This window comes from Orussus abietinus, unplaced genomic scaffold (genome assembly GCF_000612105.2).
Source record: "Orussus abietinus isolate OABI.00-Male unplaced genomic scaffold, Oabi_2.0 scaffold255, whole genome shotgun sequence".
Lineage (NCBI taxonomy): Eukaryota > Metazoa > Arthropoda > Insecta > Hymenoptera > Orussidae > Orussus > Orussus abietinus.
In genome coordinates, this window is record NW_019394420.1 from 1 (window position 1) to 23,829 (window position 23,829).

Below are 23,829 nucleotides of genomic sequence, written 5' to 3' on the forward strand. Positions count from 1 at the left end.
ATCGCGCGACCCTGCCCGTGAGCAATCTCCCAACTCATCTCTGGGGTTAGTGACAGCTTCAGTTAGTTTGAGGAACCCGTCTACTCGGCTGTGTGATATTGAATTAATATAAAACAGTGAGAAAGTAACGATTAACTCGCGATGGGGGACTCTCTGGATGGATCCGGGGAGCCACCTCCTGAGTCGCAAAATGTCGCGATTGTGGATTATACAGCATTTACACATTATCTCCGCGAGGCCGTTACGATCCTTCTACCGGACGAAGACTTGGGTACGCCCGCTTTTAACGTTGCTCTAGAGGATAAGAACAACCAAGAGTGCATCCGAAAATTTATCAGCGATTCGCAAGTCTGGGCACTCTACATTCAAAGAAGTTCGAACAAAGGTACAAATAATTTCCGCCGGTTTTCTATTTTCTTTTCGAATTTCCACAGAGAATCTCAATGGCTGCGAGCTCCCGGAAACAACGGGACTTTCGTATGGCAGGAAAAGAGTCTCGTTGACTGTTCATCTATAATGATTTCAATGCAAACCGTACGGCATTTTTTTTCCTTCCCAATATAGCGAGTGATTCATCGCCCAACCGGTAATGGATAAATCAATAATTTTGCTCATTGGAAAGTGTCCCTATTGCAGACACCATATATGTCCTTTTTCCTACATAATTTTTTTTTACATTAAATTATATTACAATACAAGCAGTACTTATGATCGTTATTGGCCCTCGATTTTATAATATCAAGAAAGTCACAGTATCAAATGATGAGCGAAACACGTTCTTCTTTACCAAATAATCGATGTATATAATACGTCATTTAATAATTATGCAAACAAATTCACTATACTTGAAATGAAAATTGGTTTGCATAATTATAAATATTATACATGTTATGAGCAATATGTACAATACCCAGACAATGAGTAAAAATTGTGCACATTGCCCAAATTTTTCACATTACTCGTAATATGTATAGGTATTCACATATATCACAAGGCAGAAGCACTTTGGCAAGTGCTGCGAATTAAGAATAATTCGGTGTAACAGATGCAGATTGTAATCTATAAATGTTAACGTAAAGTGACGACATTAGTAAAGATAATTTTATATATTTAATTTAGTCACTATTACTGAATAGTTATCTTTAATCCTTTAAACTACTTTAGACCTTTGCGATCGGCAAATTTCTCTGATGGGAGTATCAGATAGTCAGAGCAAATTTAGCTGTTTGGCTTTACATTTCCCTAAGTAATTGAATAAAATCATGACGCCAGGCTGGCGACGCTCTGAAAATGCCGTTATTGCGGTGGCACCAATCGCAAAGGGTTAAAGTTTTCAATTAGGTTCGTATTTATTTCTTTCGTATTATTATTCCTTTTATTAGCCGAAACTGATCGATCTAACACAATCCCAATTAAACCAAAGTTCATGCAAGGAAATATAATATATTGTATTTTATTTATTTAACAGAAGATGACAGTGGTGAAGGAGATGAAGAAAAGGAAAATATTGTATATTATATTTCAAATGAGATCCACTTTTCAAACCCCAAAATGGCCTCCTTAGTTTTGATGAAACGTGGGGCTGTTGTTGAGGCTGATAAATCGATTCACTCTCAAGTTCGCCTCGTCACATTCTCTGATGGGCCCCCTTATGAAACGTTACATGCGATTAGCAAGGCCATGGCTCCTTATTTCAAGAGCTATGTAAAAGAAACGGGACGGGCAGATAGAGATGGAGATAAAATGGCACCATCCGTGGAAAAAAAGATTGCCGAACTCGAGATGGGACTGCTACACTTGCAGCAAAATATAGACATTCCTGAAATTTCATTGCCCGTACATCCAGTAGTCTTACAAGTGATTAAGCAATGTGCGGATGAAAACAGAAAACCTAAAGTTGCCGATTTCGGTGACAAAGTTGAAGATTCTACTTTCTTGAATCAATTGCAAAATGGTGTAAACAAATGGATCAAAGAAATTCAAAAGGTGAGTAATCCTGCTTTTATTTTCCTCTAAAATTTCGAGAGTCAATTACATTGAAAACTGTAATCATTATTGACACAGGTCACCAAACTGAATCGCGATCCGGAGTCTGGTACTGCTCTACAAGAAATATCGTTTTGGCTGAATTTGGAAAGAGCACTCCATCGAATTCAAGAAAAACGTGAAAGCATCGAGATATCTCTCACACTGGATATATTAAAACATGGCAAACGATTTCATGCCACCGTCAGTTTCGACACGGATACCGGCCTGAAACAAGCATTGGCAACAGTGAATGATTATAACCCACTGATGAAGGACTTTCCTATAAATGATCTGTTATCTGCTACCGAGCTGGAAAGAATTAGATCTGCGGTTCAACAGATCTTCTTGCATTTAAGAAAAATCAGAAATACCAAATACCCTATTAAGAGAGTTCTGGGGTTAGTTGAAGCTATTTCAAGAGATCTAGGACAACAATTGCTTAAAGTGCTTGGTACTCGAAGACTGATGCACATCCCATTTGATGAATTTGAAAAGGTCATGGGACAATGCTTCGAGGTGTTCGGTACTTGGGACGACGAGTACGATAAGTTAATTGGCTTGTTAAGAGACGTGGTTAAAAAGAAGCGAGACGAGCATATGAAAATGGTATGGCGAGTTTCATCCGCTCACAAAAAACTTCAAACTAGGATGGAACACATGCGACGATTTCGTCGACACCATGAACAGTTGAGGACCGTGATTGTACGAGTACTGAGACCAACTGTTCGTCAAAATAGCAATACTGCAAGTATCGAAAATCCCGACAATGATAACGTGAAGGTAGAATTCGCTCTAGATGCAGCGGATGCCAATGCAATCAGCGAAGTTAATCTAGCATACGAAAATGTCAAAGAAGTGGATTGTTTAGACATCACGAAAGAAGGTCTGGAGTCGTGGGAAGCAGCAGTGCATCGATATGAAGAACGTATAGAACGAGTTGAAGCTCGAATCACAGCACATCTTCGGGACCAATTGGGTACTGCTAAAAATGCAAACGAAATGTTCCGAATATTTTCGCGATTCAATGCTCTTTTTGTTAGACCGCACATCAGAGGCGCTATCAGAGAGTACCAAACGCAGTTAATACAGCGAGTAAAAGACGACATTGAAGCACTTCATGAGAAATTTAAGGTAATGGTCTTTAAAATCTTATAATAATTCAATGTAACATTTTTCCTCATTTTTGTATCTACACCATTTTTTTTTTTCAGGTTCAATACGCACAAAGTAAATGCTGCAGAATGAGCATGATTAGAGATTTACCTCCAGTTTCTGGGTCTATAATCTGGGTGAAGCAGATTGACTACCAATTAACCATGTATTTAAAACGCGTGGAAGATGTTCTTGGTAATTTTTTAATTCCAATGATCCAAAGTGTGTGAGATTGAAGTATTAATATCAGCATTTAAATACAGGCAAAGGATGGGAAAATCACATTGAGGGTCAGAAACTGAAAGCAGACGGGGACAGTTTCCGCTTGAAACTTTCGACCCAGGTTATCTTCGATGAGTGGGCACGAAAAGTGCAGCAACGTAACATTGGAGTCACTGGAAGAATATTTACAATCGAAAGCGTTCGTTCACGATCTGGACGAGGCAATGCACTTAAATTGAAAGTTAATTTCCTGCCAGAAATCATCACGCTATCGAAGGAAGTTAGGAATCTAAAGAATCTTGGATTCCGAGTGCCTTTAGCTATTGTTAACAAGGCGCACCAAGCTAATCAACTGTATCCCTTTGCAATTAGTTTAATCGAAAGCATCAGAACCTATGAGCGGACTCTAGAAAAGGTAAGAAGTGTACTTAATTGAAAGAATACCAACGGGCCCGGAAGAAAAGGGAATGCATAAATGGCAATGATTTTTCGTGTACATTTTCTTGGTCTTTCTCTCAATATGAATGAACATCTCATTAGTCGGGGTGACGTTAACCACTTTTATGTCTCAATGATGTAATGTAGAATATGAGTAATAGTTCAAAACAAACATACATGTAGCCAAGATGAAGAGTCTATCAAACTTTGGTGAAAATGCTGTAATAATGTTCAGCTTGGCTATGTGCCACTAACAATTATTAAACGTTAAGGTGCTTTCATGACTTAGTTCGGAACATAGACATTTGAAACGGAAACGAACGTAGGCAATAGAACCAGGTTAAATGATTTCTCGAGCATAAGTGAAATTGCTAATCCCACGGATCTCCGACATTTTTAGCTTACCAATCGGAGTCCTCACTGTCCCGCACTGAAGGTAGACCTATACGATGCTTCAAGAAATTATGCATCTTGCCTAAAGTCGCAATCATTATTATCTGCCTGCTTAATTAACGTAGCTTCAGCCTTATATGGCGAGATGGAACATTCTTGACTATGTTGATGCTAATGCAGATGTATGTCGCCCTATAAGTTAAATCAGTATCAGGTTCCATCTCGGAGATGTACTTTGGCGATCCAAGATTTTGTAATACCGTTTTGTTCTAGCATTGCCAGTTGATATATACAGACTCTTTCATTTTGCATTTTGTTATTGTGAAAAATATTGAATGACAATGCATATTATGTGTCGTAAAGTTGTGAAACGAGTATCGTACATAAATTAAAGAGACCTTATATAAAAGGACTCAACGCTATTTACTTATTTTAGATCGAAGATAAGGCCAGCATCATCCCATTAGTAGCTGGAATGCGAAAAGACGTTTTAACACTCATATCCGAGGTAAGATGATATTTAATTAAATAACTATTTTGTAGACCGAGCGACGTACTGGAACAACTTTAGATTTCCTAGGATTTATGATACATAAATAATCTAACGGTCATTTATTTATTATCTTTAGGGGATTGCTCTAGTGTGGGAAAGTTACAAATTAGACCCGTATGTCCAGCGATTATCCGATGTGGTTGTCTCATTCCAAGAAAAAGTGGAGGATTTATTGGTAGTCGAAGAACAGCTGGATGTGGACGTCCGATCGCTAGAAACTTGTCCGTACTCAGCAAATACGTTCGCCGACATACTGTCGAAGATCCAGAAATCTGTCGACGAGTTGTCTTTGAAGAACTATTCGAATTTGCATATTTGGGTTGCCAGGCTCGACGAAGAGGTCGAAAAGAATTTAGCTGCTCGGTTAGAAGCCGGAATTAAAGCATGGACGGATGCTCTTACTGGCCAGAAGAAGGAAGTTGATTCGAGCATGGATACCGATGCGCCTACACAGCCTACGCACAAGCCAGGTGGCGATCCCAAGATTCAGAATCAAATTCATGAAGTTAGAATCACCAATCAGACGATGTATTTGTATCCTAGTATCGAGGATGCGCGATTTCAGATAATGCAACAACTGTTCGCTTGGCAAGCCATCGTTACGTCCCAAGTTCGCCTTCAGAGTTCCCGATATCAAGTGGGGCTTGATAAACCTGAATCCGGCACGTACAGAAACCTTCTTACAAAATTGCCTTCTGGAAAAGCGCCGTTAGAATCTGCCTACGATGCAGTCGAATCGAGGATAAAGGATATTTCCGATTATGTTGATCAATGGCTAAGATACCAAGCGCTCTGGGATCTTCAACCTGATAACCTCTACGGAAAATTAGGAGATGATATAAGCTTGTGGATGAAATGCCTTAATGACATCAAGAAAACTAGAACGACATTTGACACTTCCGATACGAGACGTGAATTTGGTCCCGTGATTATTGATTATGCAAAAGTGCAAAGCAAAGTGTCACTTAAATATGATTCCTGGCACAAAGAGACGTTAGGTAAATTTGGATCACTTCTTGGAAACGAGATGGTCAGTTTCCACGCTCAAGTTTCCAAGTCTCGAAGTGATCTTGAACAACAATCTATCGAAGCTGCTAGTACATCCGATGCCGTTGGATTCATTACCTATGTTCAGTCTCTAAAACGCAAAATGAAAGCTTGGGAAAAGCAGGTAGACGTTTATCGAGAAGGTCAAAGAATATTGGAACGTCAAAGGTTCCAGTTCCCCACAAGTTGGCTACATGTTGATAATATCGAGGGAGAGTGGGGTGCATTCAACGAAATTATTAAACGAAAGGACACGAGCATTCAGACCCAAGTAGCTTCTTTGCAAATGAAGATAGTTGCAGAGGACAAAGCTGTCGAAACGAGAACAACGGATTTCCTTAGCGACTGGGAAAGAGGTAAGCCTGTCGAAGGCCATTTACGTCCCGACGAAGCGTTACAGCAATTGCAACTATTTGAAAGTAAATTTGCACGACTCAAAGAAGAAAGAGATAACGTTGCAAAGGCAAAGGAAGCTTTGGAACTTCAAGAAGTTGGTGGAGTATCTACGAGCGAAGATAGAATGCAGGTTGTATTCGAAGAACTGCAAGACTTAAGAGGAGTGTGGTCCGAGTTGTCAAGAATTTGGGCGCAGATCGATGAAACCAGAGAGAAGCCATGGTTGTCGGTTCAACCAAGAAAATTACGTCAACAATTGGATACGATGATGGCTCAATTGAAGGAGCTTCCAGCAAGATTGAGACAATATTCCTCTTATGAGTATGTGAAGAAGATGCTACAGAGTTACACGAAAGTAAACATGCTAATTGTGGAATTAAAATCCGATGCACTGAAGGAACGCCACTGGAAACAATTGACGAAGCAGTTAAGAGTTAACTGGGTGTTAAGCGAATTAACGCTTGGTCAAGTATGGGACGTTAATCTTCAAAAGAACGAAGGTATCGTTAAAGACGTGATTCTAGTCGCCCAAGGAGAAATGGCCTTAGAAGAATTTTTGAAGCAAGTACGCGAATCCTGGCAAACATACGAATTGGATTTAATAAACTATCAAAGCAAATGTAGACTAATTCGAGGATGGGACGATCTCTTTAACAAAGTTAAAGAACATATTAATTCTGTCGCGGCGATGAAGCTGTCACCGTACTACAAAGTTTTTGAAGAAGAAGCATTAACTTGGGAAGAGAAACTCAACAGAATCAATGCCCTCTTTGACGTTTGGATAGACGTTCAGAGAAGATGGGTTTACCTGGAAGGTATATTTTCGGGTAGTGCCGATATCAAAACATTGTTACCCGTTGAAACATCGCGTTTCCAAAGTATTAGTTCCGAATTTTTGGGATTGATGAAAAAAGTATCGAAATCACCGATGGTAATGGACGTATTGAACATCCCAGGAGTTCAAAGAGCTCTTGAGCGCTTAGCAGACCTTTTAGGTAAAATTCAAAAAGCACTTGGAGAGTACCTCGAACGGGAAAGAACATCGTTCCCACGTTTCTACTTCGTCGGAGATGAAGATTTGCTAGAGATTATTGGAAACAGCAAGAATGTTGCACGACTGCAGAAACACTTTAAAAAGATGTTCGCAGGCATAGCAGCCATTTTGCTGAACGAAGACAATACCGTCATCACGGGTATTGCTTCTCGCGAAGGAGAGGAAGTAACGTTTCAGAATCCCGTTTCTACGACTGATCATCCGAAGATCAACGAATGGTTGACACTCGTTGAAAAAGAAATGAGAGTAACTCTTGCTTCTAGTCTGGCTAGAGCTGTGCAAGATATTAAACAGTTTAAAGACGGTAATGTTAATCCTCAAGCCTTCATGACTTGGTGCGACGAATATCAAGCACAAATTATAGTATTAGCCGCTCAAATTCTTTGGTCTGAGGATGTAGAAGCTGCACTTCATGAAGCACAATCTGATCCTAATAAAAACCCGCTTGAGAGGGTCCTCAACCAAGTCGAAATAACATTAAATGTTCTGGCCGATTCGGTGCTTCAGGAGCAGCCAGCCCTGCGAAGAAAGAAACTCGAGCACTTAATTAACGAGTTTGTGCACAAACGTACTGTCACGAGAAGATTGATTGCGAATAAGGTTTCAAATCCTAAAGCTTTTGAATGGTTGTGTGAAATGCGGTTCTATTTCGACCCTAGGCAAACCGAAGTACTTCAACAGTTAACTATACACATGGCAAACGCAAAGTTCTTTTACGGATTTGAGTACTTGGGTGTTCAAGATAGACTCGTTCAAACACCCTTGACTGATAGATGCTACTTGACAATGACACAAGCCTTGGAAGCCAGATTAGGTGGTTCACCATTTGGTCCTGCTGGGACGGGAAAGACAGAATCTGTCAAAGCTCTGGGTCATCAACTTGGCCGCTTCGTGCTGGTGTTTAATTGCGACGAAACATTCGATTTTCAGGTAATTGAACAAAAAATTGAATTGAGATGTATAGAAATTGAAGTATTTTTGAAATTAAAGTACTTCAGGGGATGTGAAAGTGGCACCCGAGTGGTTGATCGTTCATGAAACTTTTCTCCGAACTGAGGGTACCGAATCGTTTCAAACTTTAGAATGTGAATATGGAGGCTATAAGGAAGGTCCCGACACCTCTGAAATTTCATGTTTAATAAAAAAGGAAAAAATACCTGCAAACAGATTTCTAAACAATTCAAATTTCATGGGTGTCAAGACCTTCCTTATAGTCTCTATACTCACATTGTAAACTTTGAAACGATTCGATATATCCAGTTCAGAGAAAAGTTTCATAAACGAGACTTCTGTATAGCCACTTTGACATCACCTTAATACTTTAATACTTTTTGCTTCATGATGTTGAAGGAATTTAATTTTTGATTCTGAAATACGAGTAAGCTATAACGCGCTTTTATTATAAATGAAAAATTAATCATAACATTAATTGCTTTTCCAGGCTATGGGTCGTATCTTTGTCGGTCTTTGCCAAGTTGGTGCTTGGGGTTGTTTCGACGAATTTAATCGGCTGGAGGAGCGCATGCTTTCGGCTGTGTCTCAACAAGTTCAAACTATCCAAGAAGCTCTTAAGAGCCAAATGGAAGGAAAGAAAGAAGGGATGCTTTGTGTAGAACTCGTTGGAAAGCAAGTTAAAGTGTCTACGGATATGGCAATTTTCATTACAATGAATCCTGGTTATGCTGGACGATCGAATTTGCCGGATAATCTGAAGAAGTTGTTCAGATCTTTAGCCATGACCACGCCTGACAGACAATTGATTGCTGAAGTTATGCTTTTCAGTCAAGGATTCAGAACTGCAGAAAAACTTGCATGCAAGATCGTACCATTCTTCAAGTAAGCACTCACCTGACCAAAACTTCAATTAATAATTAAGTATTCTACGTAACTCTGTTTTACTCATTGCAGGCTATGCGATGAACAATTGTCGAATCAGTCCCATTATGACTTTGGTCTTCGAGCTCTGAAATCTGTATTGATATCTGCTGGCAACGTAAAACGCGATCGGATTCAAAAGATTAAGGAAGGCATGCAAAGTCGTGGTGAAACCGATATCGATGAAGCTTCAATTGCTGAGAATTTACCGGAACAAGAAATTTTAATCCAGTCCGTATGTGAAACAATGGTACCGAAATTAGTTGCTGAGGACATTCCATTGTTGTTTAGCTTACTCAACGATGTATTCCCGAATGTGAATTATACTCGAGCTGAAATGAAAGGTAAAACATGCTTATGTATAGAATATTTTCTACCGACAATACATGTACGAAACCCCCTTACGGACTTTGGAAAATGTTATCTTTAAAAAATATAGGTCTGAAGGATCAAATTAGAAAGGTTTGTGCCGAAGAATATTTCGTGTGTGGCGAAGGTGACGAACAAGGTGGAGCGTGGCAAGAAAAGGTATGCCGATTCACTATCATTTTCTATTTTTTGTGTAAATACGTTTCATCACTGATAAACCATCATCTCACACCTTAGAAATAGTCGTACATTATAGCGCATGAAGTGAACAAAAATTAGAATTCCTGAATGAAATAATACGTACACGAGTCGTAACATCGGGTTTATCGCGTTGTAAGTGAACATTTTCTGCGTTGATGGGTTCAATTGTGATTAATACCATTCCTAACTTGTAACGTTTTTATCTTATGCGCACTCAGGAGACAATTGGTGAGACCTGGGTTGAAAAGGTGAGACTGAAATGCACGTAGATGTCACTGTTGATAAAAAAAAACTCGTAGAGAGTGCACCCATGTTGCCCCAATCCCATTCGCATTGTTGCATGATCATCATTTGTGATTGATGAGCAATTAATACATGATATCTAACGCCAATTTTCCTTAGGTTTTGCAACTATACCAAATATGCAACTTGAACCATGGATTAATGATGGTGGGACCCAGTGGTTCTGGTAAAACCACAGCCTGGAAAGTATTATTGAAGGCTCTGGAAAGATTTGAAGGCACTGAAGGGGTTGCCCATGTAATCGATCCCAAAGCTATAAGTAAAGAAACGTTGTACGGTGTACTGGATCCAAACACGCGAGAATGGACGGATGGATTATTTACGCACATCTTACGAAAAATTATCGACAACGTCAGAGGCGAAATCAACAAACGTCAATGGATTATATTCGATGGGGACGTGGATCCAGAATGGGTTGAAAACTTGAATTCCGTTCTCGACGACAATAAACTTTTAACATTGCCTAACGGCGAACGTCTAAGCCTGCCGCCCAATGTCAGAGTAATGTTCGAAGTTCAAGATCTTAAATATGCGACACTAGCCACTGTGTCACGTTGCGGAATGGTGTGGTTCTCGGAGGATGTACTTTCTACCGAAATGATATTTGAAAATTACATGCTTAGGCTGAAGAATATCGCACTTGAAGATGGGGAGGAGGACACCCTTGGAAAGAAGATGTCCGATAAAGAAGATACTATTTCTCCTGCGTTATCGGTTCAACGAGAAGTTGCCGGCATTTTGCAAAGCTATTTTGCTCCCGATGGCTTAGTAGTCAGGTGTCTGGAATATGCTATGAAACAAGAACATATAATGGACTTCACCCGTCTGCGTGCTCTTAGCTCTTTATTCTCGATGCTTAATCAAGCCGTACGTAACGTACTGCTGTACAACCACGCGCATATAGATTTCCCTCTACCGAGCGAACAGTTGGAACGTTACATGCCAAAGTGTCTTGTTTATGCATTACTGTGGAGCTTTGCTGGAGACGCTAAATTAAAGGTTCGATCAGATCTGGGAGACTTCATCAGATCCATAACAACGGTGCCTCTGCCAGCTCAGAGCAGCATACCAATTATTGACTTTGAAGTGAACATACACGGAGAATGGTTGCCTTGGAGTAACAAAGTACCGCAGATTGAGGTTGAAACTCATAAAGTAGCAAGTCCAGATATCGTTGTGCCGACCCTGGATACCGTACGACACGAGAGTTTGCTTTATACTTGGCTAGCCGAACACAAACCACTTGGTAAGTAATTCAATCATCCACAGGTTCGATATCGTAACGTTAGAAATATGAACAATATCCCTGATTAAATTATTCCCACATCATTTTAGTTTGTTATCGTAATTACACCACATGTGTAGGGAAATTAATCGGTATGATATGTTATTATTCCTCGAACTGCAATCTGGCAGTTCAAATGTTCTACTTCGCTTAAAATCCTCATCTGGAACTGTGGAGACCCAAATTTTCAAGAATACAAAACATGAAATTGTTCACATTGATTATTGCGCCCAATTATGTAAAGAAATAATACCATCCGGTTGTTTTTGACAGTGCTCTGTGGACCTCCCGGTTCTGGCAAGACGATGACTCTCTTCTCCGCTCTAAGAGCTCTCCCTGATATGGAAGTTGTCGGATTGAACTTTTCTTCTGCCACCACCCCGGAACTTCTACTCAAAACGTTTGATCACTACTGCGAATATCGTAAAACGCCTAACGGTGTTGTTCTGTCACCTGTACAACTTGGCAAATGGCTGGTTTTGTTCTGCGATGAGATAAATCTGCCGGATATGGATAATTACGGAACGCAGAGAGTAATCTCATTCTTGAGACAGTTGGTAGAACACAGAGGATTCTACAGAACCAGTGATCAAGCTTGGGTGAGCCTGGAAAGAATTCAATTCGTCGGTGCTTGTAATCCACCGACAGATCCCGGACGAAAGCCACTAAGTCATAGATTTTTGCGTCATGTACCCGTCATTTACGTTGACTATCCTGGTGAGACTTCCCTCAAACAGATTTATGGAACCTTCACCCGTGCAATGCTTAGGTAACCACAAACAATTTCTTAATCTACTGGTCTATTTTATTTTCTACGTTATCGCATATGTGCGATTTCTCTTATTTTGATTAATTCATGCTTTGTTTGATTCAACAGGTTGACCCCCTCGTTAAGAGGATATGCTGAACCGTTGACAAACGCAATGGTTGAGTTCTATTTGGCTTCTCAAGAGAAATTTACGCAAGATATGCAGCCACATTACGTGTATTCTCCACGTGAAATGACCCGATGGGTGCGAGGAATTTGCGAGGCTATACGACCTTTGGATAGCTTATCGGTTGAAGGTTTGGTTCGTCTGTGGGCTCACGAAGCCCTTCGTCTTTTCCAAGATAGGCTTGTCGAGGATTCCGAGCGGGCCTGGACAAATAATAATATCGACGTCGTTGCCTTGAAACACTTTATGGACGTCGATAAGGAGAAATCACTATCTAGGCCTATATTGTACAGTAACTGGTTATCCAAAGATTATGTACCAGTAAACAGGCAAGAATTGAGAGATTATGTGAGAGCTAGGTTGAAGGTCTTCTACGAGGAGGAACTGGACGTACCATTGGTTCTCTTTGATGAAGTTCTTGAGCATGTTTTGCGAATTGACAGAATTTTCCGTCAGCCTCAGGGACATTTACTGCTAATTGGTGTCTCTGGCGCTGGTAAGACAACTCTGTCTAGATTTGTTGCATGGATGAATGGACTTTCCATTTTCCAAATCAAGGTAAACTTGTTAATGGCGATTGATGTAATTTTCTGTTTTTTGAGAAATGTTGAATATTAGTTTCAAGTAATAATATAAAATTTTGTTAAGGTCCACAACAAATACACCGGTGAAGATTTCGATGAAGATTTAAGGCAGGTATTGAGACGATCTGGCTGTAAAGATGAAAAAATTGCCTTTATCCTTGACGAGTCCAATGTCTTGGATTCTGGTTTCTTGGAGAGAATGAACACTTTACTAGCTAATGGAGAGGTCCCAGGATTATTCGAGGGCGATGAATATACGACTCTTATGACACAATGCAAAGAAGGCGCTCAACGGGAAGGATTGATGTTGGACTCTAACGAAGAACTGTACAAATGGTTCACTGGTCAAGTTATGAAGAATTTGCACGTCGTCTTTACGATGAATCCAAGTACCGATGGCTTAAAGGATAGGGCCGCTACATCACCGGCATTGTTCAATAGATGCGTACTCAATTGGTTCGGCGATTGGTCCGATAACGCATTGTTCCAAGTAGGAAAAGAGTTTACGAACCGTGTCGATTTAGAAAGGCCATCTTGGAAATGCCCCGATTTCTTCCCGTCGGTTTGTTCGCTAATACCTGCACAACCATCTCACCGAGACGCCGTCATTAATGCATGCGTGTACGTGCATCAGACACTGCACAAAGCAAATGCCAGACTGGCTAAAAGAGGCAGCAGAACTATGGCGATCACACCTCGTCATTATCTGGACTTCATCAATCACTTCGTTAAGTTATACCAAGAAAAGAGAAGCGACCTAGAGGAACAGCAACTTCACTTGAACGTTGGCTTGGGTAAAATCGCTGAAACTGTAGAACAAGTTGAGGAAATGCAGAAGAGCTTGGCAGTCAAATCTCAGGTAACTTTTTTTTAATTCCCGCTGTTAAAATGTATGAGATGTGAAAAAATTACAGACTTTTCATTATACGAAAGAGTAGAGTATCGGAGAATGAAACACTGATTTTTTTTTTCTTACATTTAATTACGATTCACATTCATTTTTGTGCGTTATTATTGACACAATTTATCTAAAGGTTTTGATTATTGTTATTTAATTTCAATTTGTTATCTGAGAGATCAATCAGCGGCTGTGTTTCTGGATTGGCAAAATTGACATTAGACATGTCGCTCGTTATCATTGGTATCTCATCCCCATTCTTCTTTTTACATTTAATTACCATTTATATCCATCTTCGTGTGGTAGTAAAGAGACAGTGTGTTTAAACGTTTACATTTTCGTGAGTATCAGTGCGTTATTCCTTCAGTTAATTTTGCAGATAATTAATATTCATATCCATCTTTGGATGTTAATATTTTTATATCCAAAACAACCAGTACCAAACGCGTAAAGACATTTCGTTAAGGTGTAATAAAGAATAATGAATAATAATTCTTTTTAACTTAGATGTTTCATTTCAAACGCCATTTTCTTTTTCAATCTAATTTCTGATAAAGATATTCAATAAACGTTAGGTAATTTTAGTCTGCTCCAATTGACACCATGAACTGACGGATATAAACTGTAACTTTTTCAGGAACTGCAAGCCAAGAACGAAGCCGCAAACGCCAAATTACGGCAGATGGTTAAAGATCAACAAGAAGCTGAGAAGAAGAAAGTTCAAAGTCAAGAAATTCAACAACAATTGGCCGCACAAACAGTAGCCATCAACCAGAAACGAGAAGATGTCATGGCTGATTTAGCGCAAGTTGAACCAGCTGTCATAGATGCTCAGAATGGTAAGCGTTTCGTTCATTTCATTAACGTATCTGTGCGAACAAGTTTTACAATCGTCAATATTTTAAACTCGTGTCGACCTTCTTGCTTCACTGATATAACAGGGTCTTTTATACTGATACCTCGTGTAGTTCATTAATAGGTACACTTGACAGATATTACAATTCATTCATAATGTTACTTAAGGTGAAGTGAAACCCCTCTCAAATCAGTCGATTCTAATCATTTCTTAAGGGTATTGGATCGAACTGTCCGAAACTTTGACACATGACTCGTGATCGCCTAAGAATTGTCCTGACACTTTCAAAATTTGGACTTTCGAAAAAAAATGTTTTGACTTAGCCTAGACCAGAACCAAAATGGCATCAAGCTCTCATATTTCGATCGATGTACAAGCATTGAAGGCTCCGATATGAGAAACGAAGATGTCAGAACAATTGTACAACAATGTAGAACATTTTATTAATCAAGAAACTCGCATTTCAACGGGATAAAGGCAAAAAAAGTGTCTTATTCGCTTCAGTGTTAAATCAAAGGTATCACGAAATCTCGGAGAGAAAATTGAGTTGACACTAAAATCACAGATGGCGCAGAATGTCACTCTGCGGTCAATTGGGGCATAAAAAACCCTGAATCCAGGAGATCTCTGGAGTTTTACTTCGATTTGTTTATAATTATTATACGGAAACGACATATGGGGTACGCCATTTAGTACAATACCCAATATAATTCGACACGGCTGTCGATCTAAATACGAACGTTGGCAACATAGTTATTTAAAAGAATTTTTTTTACCGACGTCGATCAAATTTCTCGACTTATATTTCACTTCACCTTAAAATCGTAAAATCACTTGCTCTTCCTATAAGTGTAATTTCTCAGCGGTAAGTAAATTACTACACTTGTGTATTTACGATGAGATTAGCTGTGAAGGGGATTAAACGCCAACATCTCGTCGAAATTCGGTCTATGGCTAATCCACCGGCCATCGTTAAGGTGGCTCTAGAGTCGATTTGCCTCCTGCTCGAGGAGAATGCCAATGATTGGAAACAGATCCGAGCAGTAATTATGAAGGACAGCTTTATTCCAACTATCGTCAATTTCAACACAGAGGACATCACGTAAGGAAATCTCTAGGGGCCTGATGAATGTTCGTCGCTCGCCTGGGAGTCTAATATCGACATTTAATATCTGCTTGTTATTACATTCTGTTCTTCCAATGTTTGTGGTTGATTTTACAACACTCACACTTACACGGTTAACGACGCAATGTAGCAAAGCACTTTGGTTTTTGACTGAAGCTAAATAGTCAGTGAAACTGTTAGAACGATGAATTACGAAGGGAAATTTTTTAGAAACGTTCTTTTAAGGTAAAGCTGAGGTCCAGAAGGTACACCGACGTCACTTGTAATCGCTTAAATTGTCAATGGTGAAGAAAAACTGCTTCAATTGCGTCTATAACTGGTACATTATGACTTGTACATAGACATGTCACTTGTGTTCTCCCGCTCTGATTTTTAACTGTCTAGGTCGGCCGATACCTCTTGCAGCCTGTTGCAGCGCTTCTTTTATAACTTTGAAACATAACTCGCGCCTAATGCTTGCCCATTTTCTTCTTTGTACTACATGAAATCGTTTAATTTTGTCGTATAGCGGTGAAATCGATAAAGAAACAGCATTTGGTTGAGGTTCGCACCATGGCGAACCCACCAGCGATCGTCAAGGTTGCGCTGGAGTCTATCTGCCTGTTGCTCGGCGAAAATGCCAACGACTGGAAAACTATCCGCACGGTCGTCATGCGAGACAATTTTATCAATACCATTGTCTCTAATTTCAGTACCGAGGACATTACGTAAGCATGCTTTCACTCTTTGTTTCCTCCACGATCGACCATTAAGCTACGAAACGGTGGGGCCAGCTGATACGAACGATTTCCGTACGTAATATCCTCGGAAAGTAATGACAAGAATTCTGCATCAAAATCACCGATCTAACTAAAACGCAATAGCTATAACCTGTAACGTTCCATCGGTCACTCGGACAGCTATTCTATATTATTTATAACAATATCGTAAATTACTTGAGCTCGCCTGGATAACGTTTGTTGCCGTTGATATCGATCGACCAGAGGTTGTAACGTGCTAAAGTGTATTTTAATGCAGGTTTCTCGTTCATCTTTGTTTATTCGTGCATTTAACGCGAGTATCTGCTGGTCTCATGTTCAAGGATTACAACTGACGCTCCTGCAATGTATCGCTGTCTCCACGACGACAGCTTCTTAGATTTGCATTATTCCGTCCATCTTACGTGATCGGATAGCTTTCGATTCCTTATTCGTCCAGAGTCCGTAGCTATTTGAAAGTGGAATTCCGTTTGAAAATTATTTTTCAAGTAGGTTCCCGCAATAGTCTAGCCCCTATCTGATCATTGATACAATATTGTTGGTATAGTTTATATAACAAATATATCGTAACATGCTGAGTTAGTCGCACCCTATCCGTCAACTGCTTGCATTTTATTTGGCAAGCATTATTGAAACAGCTTTGGATTACGAGCGTTACATTAACATACCAATAGAAGCCTTTACCAAAGCTCCTTTTGTTTTTGTCAATGCATGCTATAACAATGATTGATAAAGTTGTCACTAACCAATGATCTGTATCTAAATTCTATCAATTGGCTATTGAGTCTTACGTTTTGTTACTAGCAACCTTTTCATGTTAATCATGAAAATAACTTTATGTTTTGGACACAATGTTAATTCGCGAAACAAGGCAGAACAAGTACTAATGACATAGTAAGGAGGTTTCTGGGTTTATCAATATTAAAAGAGCTTTACTAGATTTTTTCGAATTTGTAGTATCAATTCAATACACCGTTGCTTTTTCCCGAAACTCAGAATTTATTTTGCAGGGTTTTATTGCAACTTTTCACAAAAGAGATATGAATTTTCCTGTATTAAAATCATTTTCGTCGAGGGTTTAAATTAGTTATATTTTATTTGTACTTAATGGTTTAAAAAAGGATTGAAAACATGAGTTTTCGAGATTGTGGATGTATCGATAAAAACCCTTAACATTTATTTTACTGAACACGGTAAAATATGTTGAAATATTCTTAAAGTACTGGAATATGATTTATCAATTTTCAAAAAAGAAGTAACAATTTATCAGAGCCTACTTCGATACTTGCATTACGTAATAAAAATGTGTTTACTTGTGACACAATGAAATATAGTTTACCAATACTTAAAGGAACCTTGAAACCACCTTTTCTGTATCTTCTAAGTTGTATAGAGTTGTATCTAATGGAAATTTTTTTCTAGTGACGAAGTTCGTGAGAAAATGAAAAGTCGTTACTTGAGTAACCCTGAGTATAACTTTGAAAAAGTTAACCGAGCTAGTTTGGCATGTGGTCCGATGGTTAAATGGGCTACGGCACAGGTAAGAAATATAATCATTTACTTCACTGCTAAAAATGTCTTGATCTTACGAACAGCTTCTAATGCACATGTATTATACCAAAACTAAAAACAGCGGTGCTCGAAATGAAAACGAAACAAGTATATATTACATTCCGAAGAATACCATTTTTCTACGTGAAAATTCATGCAAAAGTATTCAATATTTTGTAGAAAACAGTAAGATGAGAAACTAATTCAGTACAAATATTAATAAAAGTACCACAACGCGCTTTCCTCAAAACACATGCAGTCGTGTATGTGTACATGATCAAAAATTAGTATACAAAAATATCCGAGTTTTTGTATATAAACCTTATAGCAGTTGTACATCATACATAACTGTTTGTACACAATTGCCTACTAATTCTCACGGATGTACGTACACAGATGTTCGTATACACAAAAATTTTGAAATTTATCATACATGCCCTCTGAAATTCGTATACCAATATTCTAGTGTCGAAACCAATTGTATATGAAATTTCAAAATATTGTATCTTGAAAAACCTTCGTCTACATGTATCCTATGTTTCGATATTTTGTAACAGGGTTGCTTTATCTATATGTGACTATTATCACTTAAATGTTATTATACAAGTATATTATCTGTAAATGAACGTTGACATTTGATATTTCTAGATTGAATATGCCGATATGCTGAAACGAGTGGAACCACTGCGAGATGAACTCCATTCTCTCGAGCACCAAGCAGAAACTAATATGCTCAAAGGCGAAGAAGTGAAAAATTTAATTGCTCAACTGGAACAAAGTATCGCCTCCTACAAGGAAGAATATGCTCAGCTGATATCGCAAGCACAAGCTATTAAGGCTGACTTGGAAAATGTACAGGGCAAAGTAGACAGGTCTATAGCCCTTCTAAAATCTCTGGTAATAGAAAGGGAAAGATGGGAGGCAACGAGTGAAACGTTTAGAAGTCAAATGTCTACAATCATCGGAGATGTTCTTTTGTCATCTGCATTCTTGGCTTACGCCGGTTACTTCGATCAACACGTATGTTTTATTTACATTATTTGCATAAATTCTGCCCGTTAAATTCTGTTTAATTCTTTGAATCCATAAGCTAGAGTAAAAGTTTGTCATTGAAGTGAAACTGCTGATGTCACCCTATTGTAAATTCGCTTGTTTCGACAAGGCAGCGTATCAGAAAGCGAAGCACTTATTTTATTCCTTTTTGGAATTAATTACTGTTTGTAGTCATCTTTATGTGTTAGTGTTGAAATAATTTGCGTAAACTTTTTTTTTAATGTTAGTGCATTATTAACTCAGTTGATTTAAATATTAATTACTATTTATATTCAATTTGCGTATTGGTACTGTTATGCCCAAAACAAGGAATATCAAACGCGTTAGAGCATTTCGTAAAAGAATGATGAAAAATAATTAATAGTAATTCGTTTTAACTTAGAAGTTGCACTTCTGCCCGCGCATCGATTTTTACATCTTTTTTTCCCTATACGTGGCAGACACAAAAAAGATCATATAATTTACAAATAATTACATGAAACTAATACTGGTAATGTATCTAAGAAGTCGACATATCGATCTTTTGCAGTACCGTCAAAATCTATTTACTACATGGTGTCAACATCTGCAGCATGCAAACTTGCAATTCCGACCAGATATTGCAAGAACCGAGTATCTTTCCAACCCCGATGAACGATTAAGGTGGCAAGCCAATGCTCTGCCAACGGATGACTTGTGCACTGAAAATGCTATTATGTTGAAGCGTTTCAACAGATACCCCTTGATCATCGACCCATCGGGTCAAGCAACAGAATTCATAATGAACGAGTTCAAAGACAGGAAAATCACCAAGACCAGTTTCTTGGATGATTCGTTTAGAAAGAACTTGGAAAGTGCGTTGCGATTTGGTAATCCATTGCTGGTGCAAGACGTCGAAAATTACGACCCCATCTTAAATCCCGTTCTCAATAGAGAATTGAGAAGAACAGGTGGTCGAGTTCTGATAACACTCGGGGACCAAGATATCGATCTTTCTCCATCGTTTGTCATCTTCTTGTCTACTCGAGATCCTACCGTAGAATTCCCCCCAGATATTTGCTCTCGCGTAACATTCGTCAACTTCACCGTAACTAGAAGCTCCTTGCAAAGTCAATGCTTGAACCAGGTCCTCAAAGCGGAGAGACCGGACATCGATGAAAAGAGGTCAGACCTTCTGAAATTGCAAGGGGAGTTCCACCTCCGACTGAGGCAACTCGAAAAGTCTTTGCTGCAAGCTCTGAATGACGCCAAAGGCAAAATCCTCGACGATGATTCGGTTATTACAACCCTGGAAACGTTAAAACAAGAGGCTGCTGACATCAGTAAGAAGGTCGAAGAGACGGATAAAGTCATTGGAGAAATCGAGACGGTGTCTCAGCAATACCTGCCACTCTCGCAAGCATGCTCTAATATGTACTTTACCATGGACAGCCTCAACCAAGTACATTTCTTATATCAGTACTCATTGAAAATGTTCTTGGACATTTTCACATCCGTGCTGTCTCAAAATCCAAAACTATCCGGAATATCGGATTATACTCAGAGACTGTCCCGAATAACGAGCGACCTGTTCTCCGTCTGTTATGAGCGCGTGGCAAGAGGAATGTTACATACGGATAGACTAACATTCGCCTTGTTGTTGTGTCGCATTCATTTGAAAGGAATCACCACAGAATCGACTTACGACAACGAGTTTACGTTCTTCTTAAGAGGCAAGGAAGGGGTACTGAACGTCAGAGGACCACCCGTGCCCAGTTTGAGTTCCGAGCAACAAGAGGCAATGATGCGATTGAGCCTTCGACTGCCAGCCTTCAAAAGATTATCGGAAAAGATCCAAACGGACGCGGAATTTAGCGCTTGGTTGCAATCGCCTTCACCCGAGACATGTGTGCCTCAACTTTGGGACGAAGAGAAACCTTTGTCACCAACTGGAACGGCTATGCATCAGCTCCTTGCTATCCAAGCTTTCAGACCGGATAGAGTAATAGCAGCTGCGTCTCTGGTAGTGACATCCGCCCTCGGTGAATCCTTCATGGCTGCAGCGGAAGCTGAGTTGGACTTTGCATCCGTGGTCGAGACCCAACTGAAAGCAGCTGTCCCAGCGTTACTGTGCTCCGTTCCTGGCTTCGATGCTTCCAGCAGAGTGGACGATCTAGCTGCCGAGCTCGGAAAACAAATCGCCAGCATCGCCATAGGTTCTGCGGAAGGTTTCAATCAAGCTGACAGAGCTATTAACATGGCAGTCAAGGCGGGTAGATGGGTACTATTGAAGAACGTGCACCTAGCGCCGCAGTGGTTGGTGCAACTTGAAAAGAAATTGCATAGTTTACAGCCACACGCGAGCTTCCGATTGTTCCTCACGATGGAAATCAATCCCAAGGTCCCTGTCAATTTGCTCAGAGCTGGTCGCATATTTGTGTTTGAACCACCCCCGGGTATCAGAGCGAATCTGCTGCGTACTTTTAGTACCGTACCCGCTTCGCGTATGATGAAAGCACCAAACGAAAGAGCTCGTCTTTACTTCCTGCTCGCGTGGTTCCATGCAATCGTTCAAGAACGACTTCGGTATGCGCCTCTGGGATGGGCAAAGCATTACGAGTTCAATGAGAGCGATCTGAGAGTGGCGTGTGATACGTTGGACACTTGGATAGAAACCACAGCTATGGGACGGACCAATCTACCACCGGAGAAGGTTCCATGGGATGCCCTGGTTACTCTTCTCTCTCAATGCATTTACGGCGGGAAGATTGACAATGATTTTGATCAGCGCCTGTTGGCTTCGTTCCTTAGAAAATTATTCACACCGAGATCTTTCGAGGCAGACTTCGCTCTGGTGGCAAATGTGGATGGCGCCCAAGGAAGTCAGCGTCATATAACAATGCCAGATGGAACCAGGCGCGATCACTTCCTCAAGTGGATTGAATCTCTTTCCGACAGACAAACGCCATCTTGGTTGGGACTTCCCAATAACGCGGAAAAGGTACTTCTTACGACCAGAGGAACGGATTTGGTCTCTAAACTCTTAAAGATGCAACAACTCGAAGACGAAGACGAGCTGGCGTATTCTAATGACGAATCTTTGAGTGCTCCTCGGGAAACGGAGGCTGATGGGCGTCCATCATGGATGAGGACCTTACACAATTCTGCTTCCACTTGGTTGCAATTACTTCCTAAAAATCTACCAACTCTGAAGAGGACAGTGGAAAATATTAAAGATCCATTGTACAGATATTTCGAGAGAGAGGTTCATAGTGGAGCCAAATTGCTTCAGGATGTTATTCATGATTTAGAAGACGTCGTCTTGATCTGTCAGGTAATTCCTCTAAATTGACGCATTTGGAACCTTCAAGGATTGTCTCGTGATATTGAGGGTTTACGAAAATAAATAATTTATTTGCATTTCTAGGGCGAGAAGAAACAGACGAATTACCATAGGACGATGCTTTCGGAACTGGTAAAGGGTATTTTACCTGCTGGATGGAGAAGGTACACCGTGCCCAGAGGATGCACCGTCATTCAATGGATCACCGATTTTAGTCACAGAGTTACTCAATTGCAAGAAGTATCTCGGTTGGTTTCCCAGGGCGGTGCGAAGGAAATTAAGGTGAGCACATTTTCTTGAACTAGTATCAAACCAATATATTTAACGCTAGAACTACCGGCGGATTTTTTTTTTTTTTACTGTGGTGGGCCATTTAAAATGATATGAAAGGCGCTAAGAAATTTAATCGAGGACGATAAATTAAAATTCATCTATACCGTTTTTGGTGGTAAGGCCATTTTGAACACTTAAGTGGTAACACGTTACCCACATTTATTAGTGCGTATTATGTATTCTAGTATTTTATGCAGGCCTTACAGAGAAACTGAAATCTTAATTTTGTTTGAATAATTCGTAAAACTTTCTGAATGAAATTAAAATTTGAAAATACCTTCGTTACAGAGCTTCCCTGTATGGTTGGGTGGACTGCTGAACCCAGAAGCTTACATCACGGCGACGAGACAATGCATCGCGCAGGCAAACAGTTGGTCCCTCGAAGAATTGCAGCTCGACGTAACGATCGGGGATGGCGACAATATCTCCACGGACGACTGCTCATTCGCCGTCACTGGATTGAAGTTGCAGGGAGCACAATGCAAAGATAATCAGCTGTATCTTACGTCGACCATCATGACCGATTTGCCGGTTACCATGCTCCGATGGGTGCGATCAAGCAGCGAAGAAGCTAAAAAGGGCAAACTGTCCTTGCCGGTCTATTTAAACAGCACCCGTACCGAATTACTATTTACAGTAGATTTGAACATAGCTGCGAACCAGGAGCAGCACAGCTTTTACGAGCGAGGTGTCGCAGTTTTAACTTCTACCGCTTTAAATTAATCAATCTTTGCTGCGCCAAATAATATTGCGCTGCTGGTCAGTATCGCGTTCTTATCCGATGTACGACTACCTATAACATTAGAAGACCCGTGTAAAGTCACTTTTATTAATTTAATTTAATACCGTAACATAGGAGACTTATACCGAAGGTAGCGACCCTCGATAATTTAAATGGGTGAATCGTACTTGCAAACGCATCGATCGCAAATCTTGTAATATACGTGTTATTTAATTCTTTGCATTCGGCTTTAAAAACCATAATAGGCAGTGTTCCGTTTAATTATTTCTATTCCCCGAGGTGAAAGTCAACTTTTTTGTTACCTGTATATCTATTAAATGCTATCTCACTGTCAATGGTGTCGTTACTGATTCTCCCGTGACGGCCCTTCGGCGAA

At 39.9% G+C, this 23,829-nt stretch overlaps 1 protein-coding gene across 3 annotated transcripts; it reads left to right on the forward strand.

Moving 5' to 3' along the window:
* Nucleotides 1–22: 22 nt before the first annotated feature.
* LOC105700185 (dynein heavy chain, cytoplasmic) lies at nucleotides 23–23,788 on the forward strand. Of its 3 annotated transcripts, XM_012425830.2 has the most exons (22): nucleotides 23–385; nucleotides 1,469–1,986; nucleotides 2,065–3,159; nucleotides 3,240–3,375; nucleotides 3,444–3,817; nucleotides 4,241–4,276; nucleotides 4,670–4,741; nucleotides 4,863–8,213; nucleotides 8,725–9,119; nucleotides 9,192–9,502; nucleotides 9,598–9,686; nucleotides 10,131–11,277; nucleotides 11,590–12,085; nucleotides 12,194–12,809; nucleotides 12,900–13,694; nucleotides 14,371–14,572; nucleotides 16,224–16,422; nucleotides 17,896–18,013; nucleotides 18,673–19,044; nucleotides 19,607–22,369; nucleotides 22,463–22,660; nucleotides 23,000–23,788. In XM_012425830.2, the coding sequence occupies exons 1-22, from the start codon at nucleotides 142–144 to the stop codon at nucleotides 23,432–23,434; spliced, it is 13,962 nt and encodes a 4,653-aa protein (XP_012281253.1). In that variant the 5' UTR covers nucleotides 23–141; the 3' UTR covers nucleotides 23,435–23,788. The 3 variants fall into 3 exon arrangements, with proteins under 3 accessions (XP_012281253.1, XP_012281256.1, XP_012281255.1); XM_012425833.2 differs by lacking the exons at nucleotides 4,241–4,276; nucleotides 16,224–16,422 and adding an exon at nucleotides 15,496–15,691; XM_012425832.2 differs by lacking the exon at nucleotides 4,241–4,276.
* The last annotated feature ends 41 nt before the right edge of the window (nucleotides 23,789–23,829 follow it).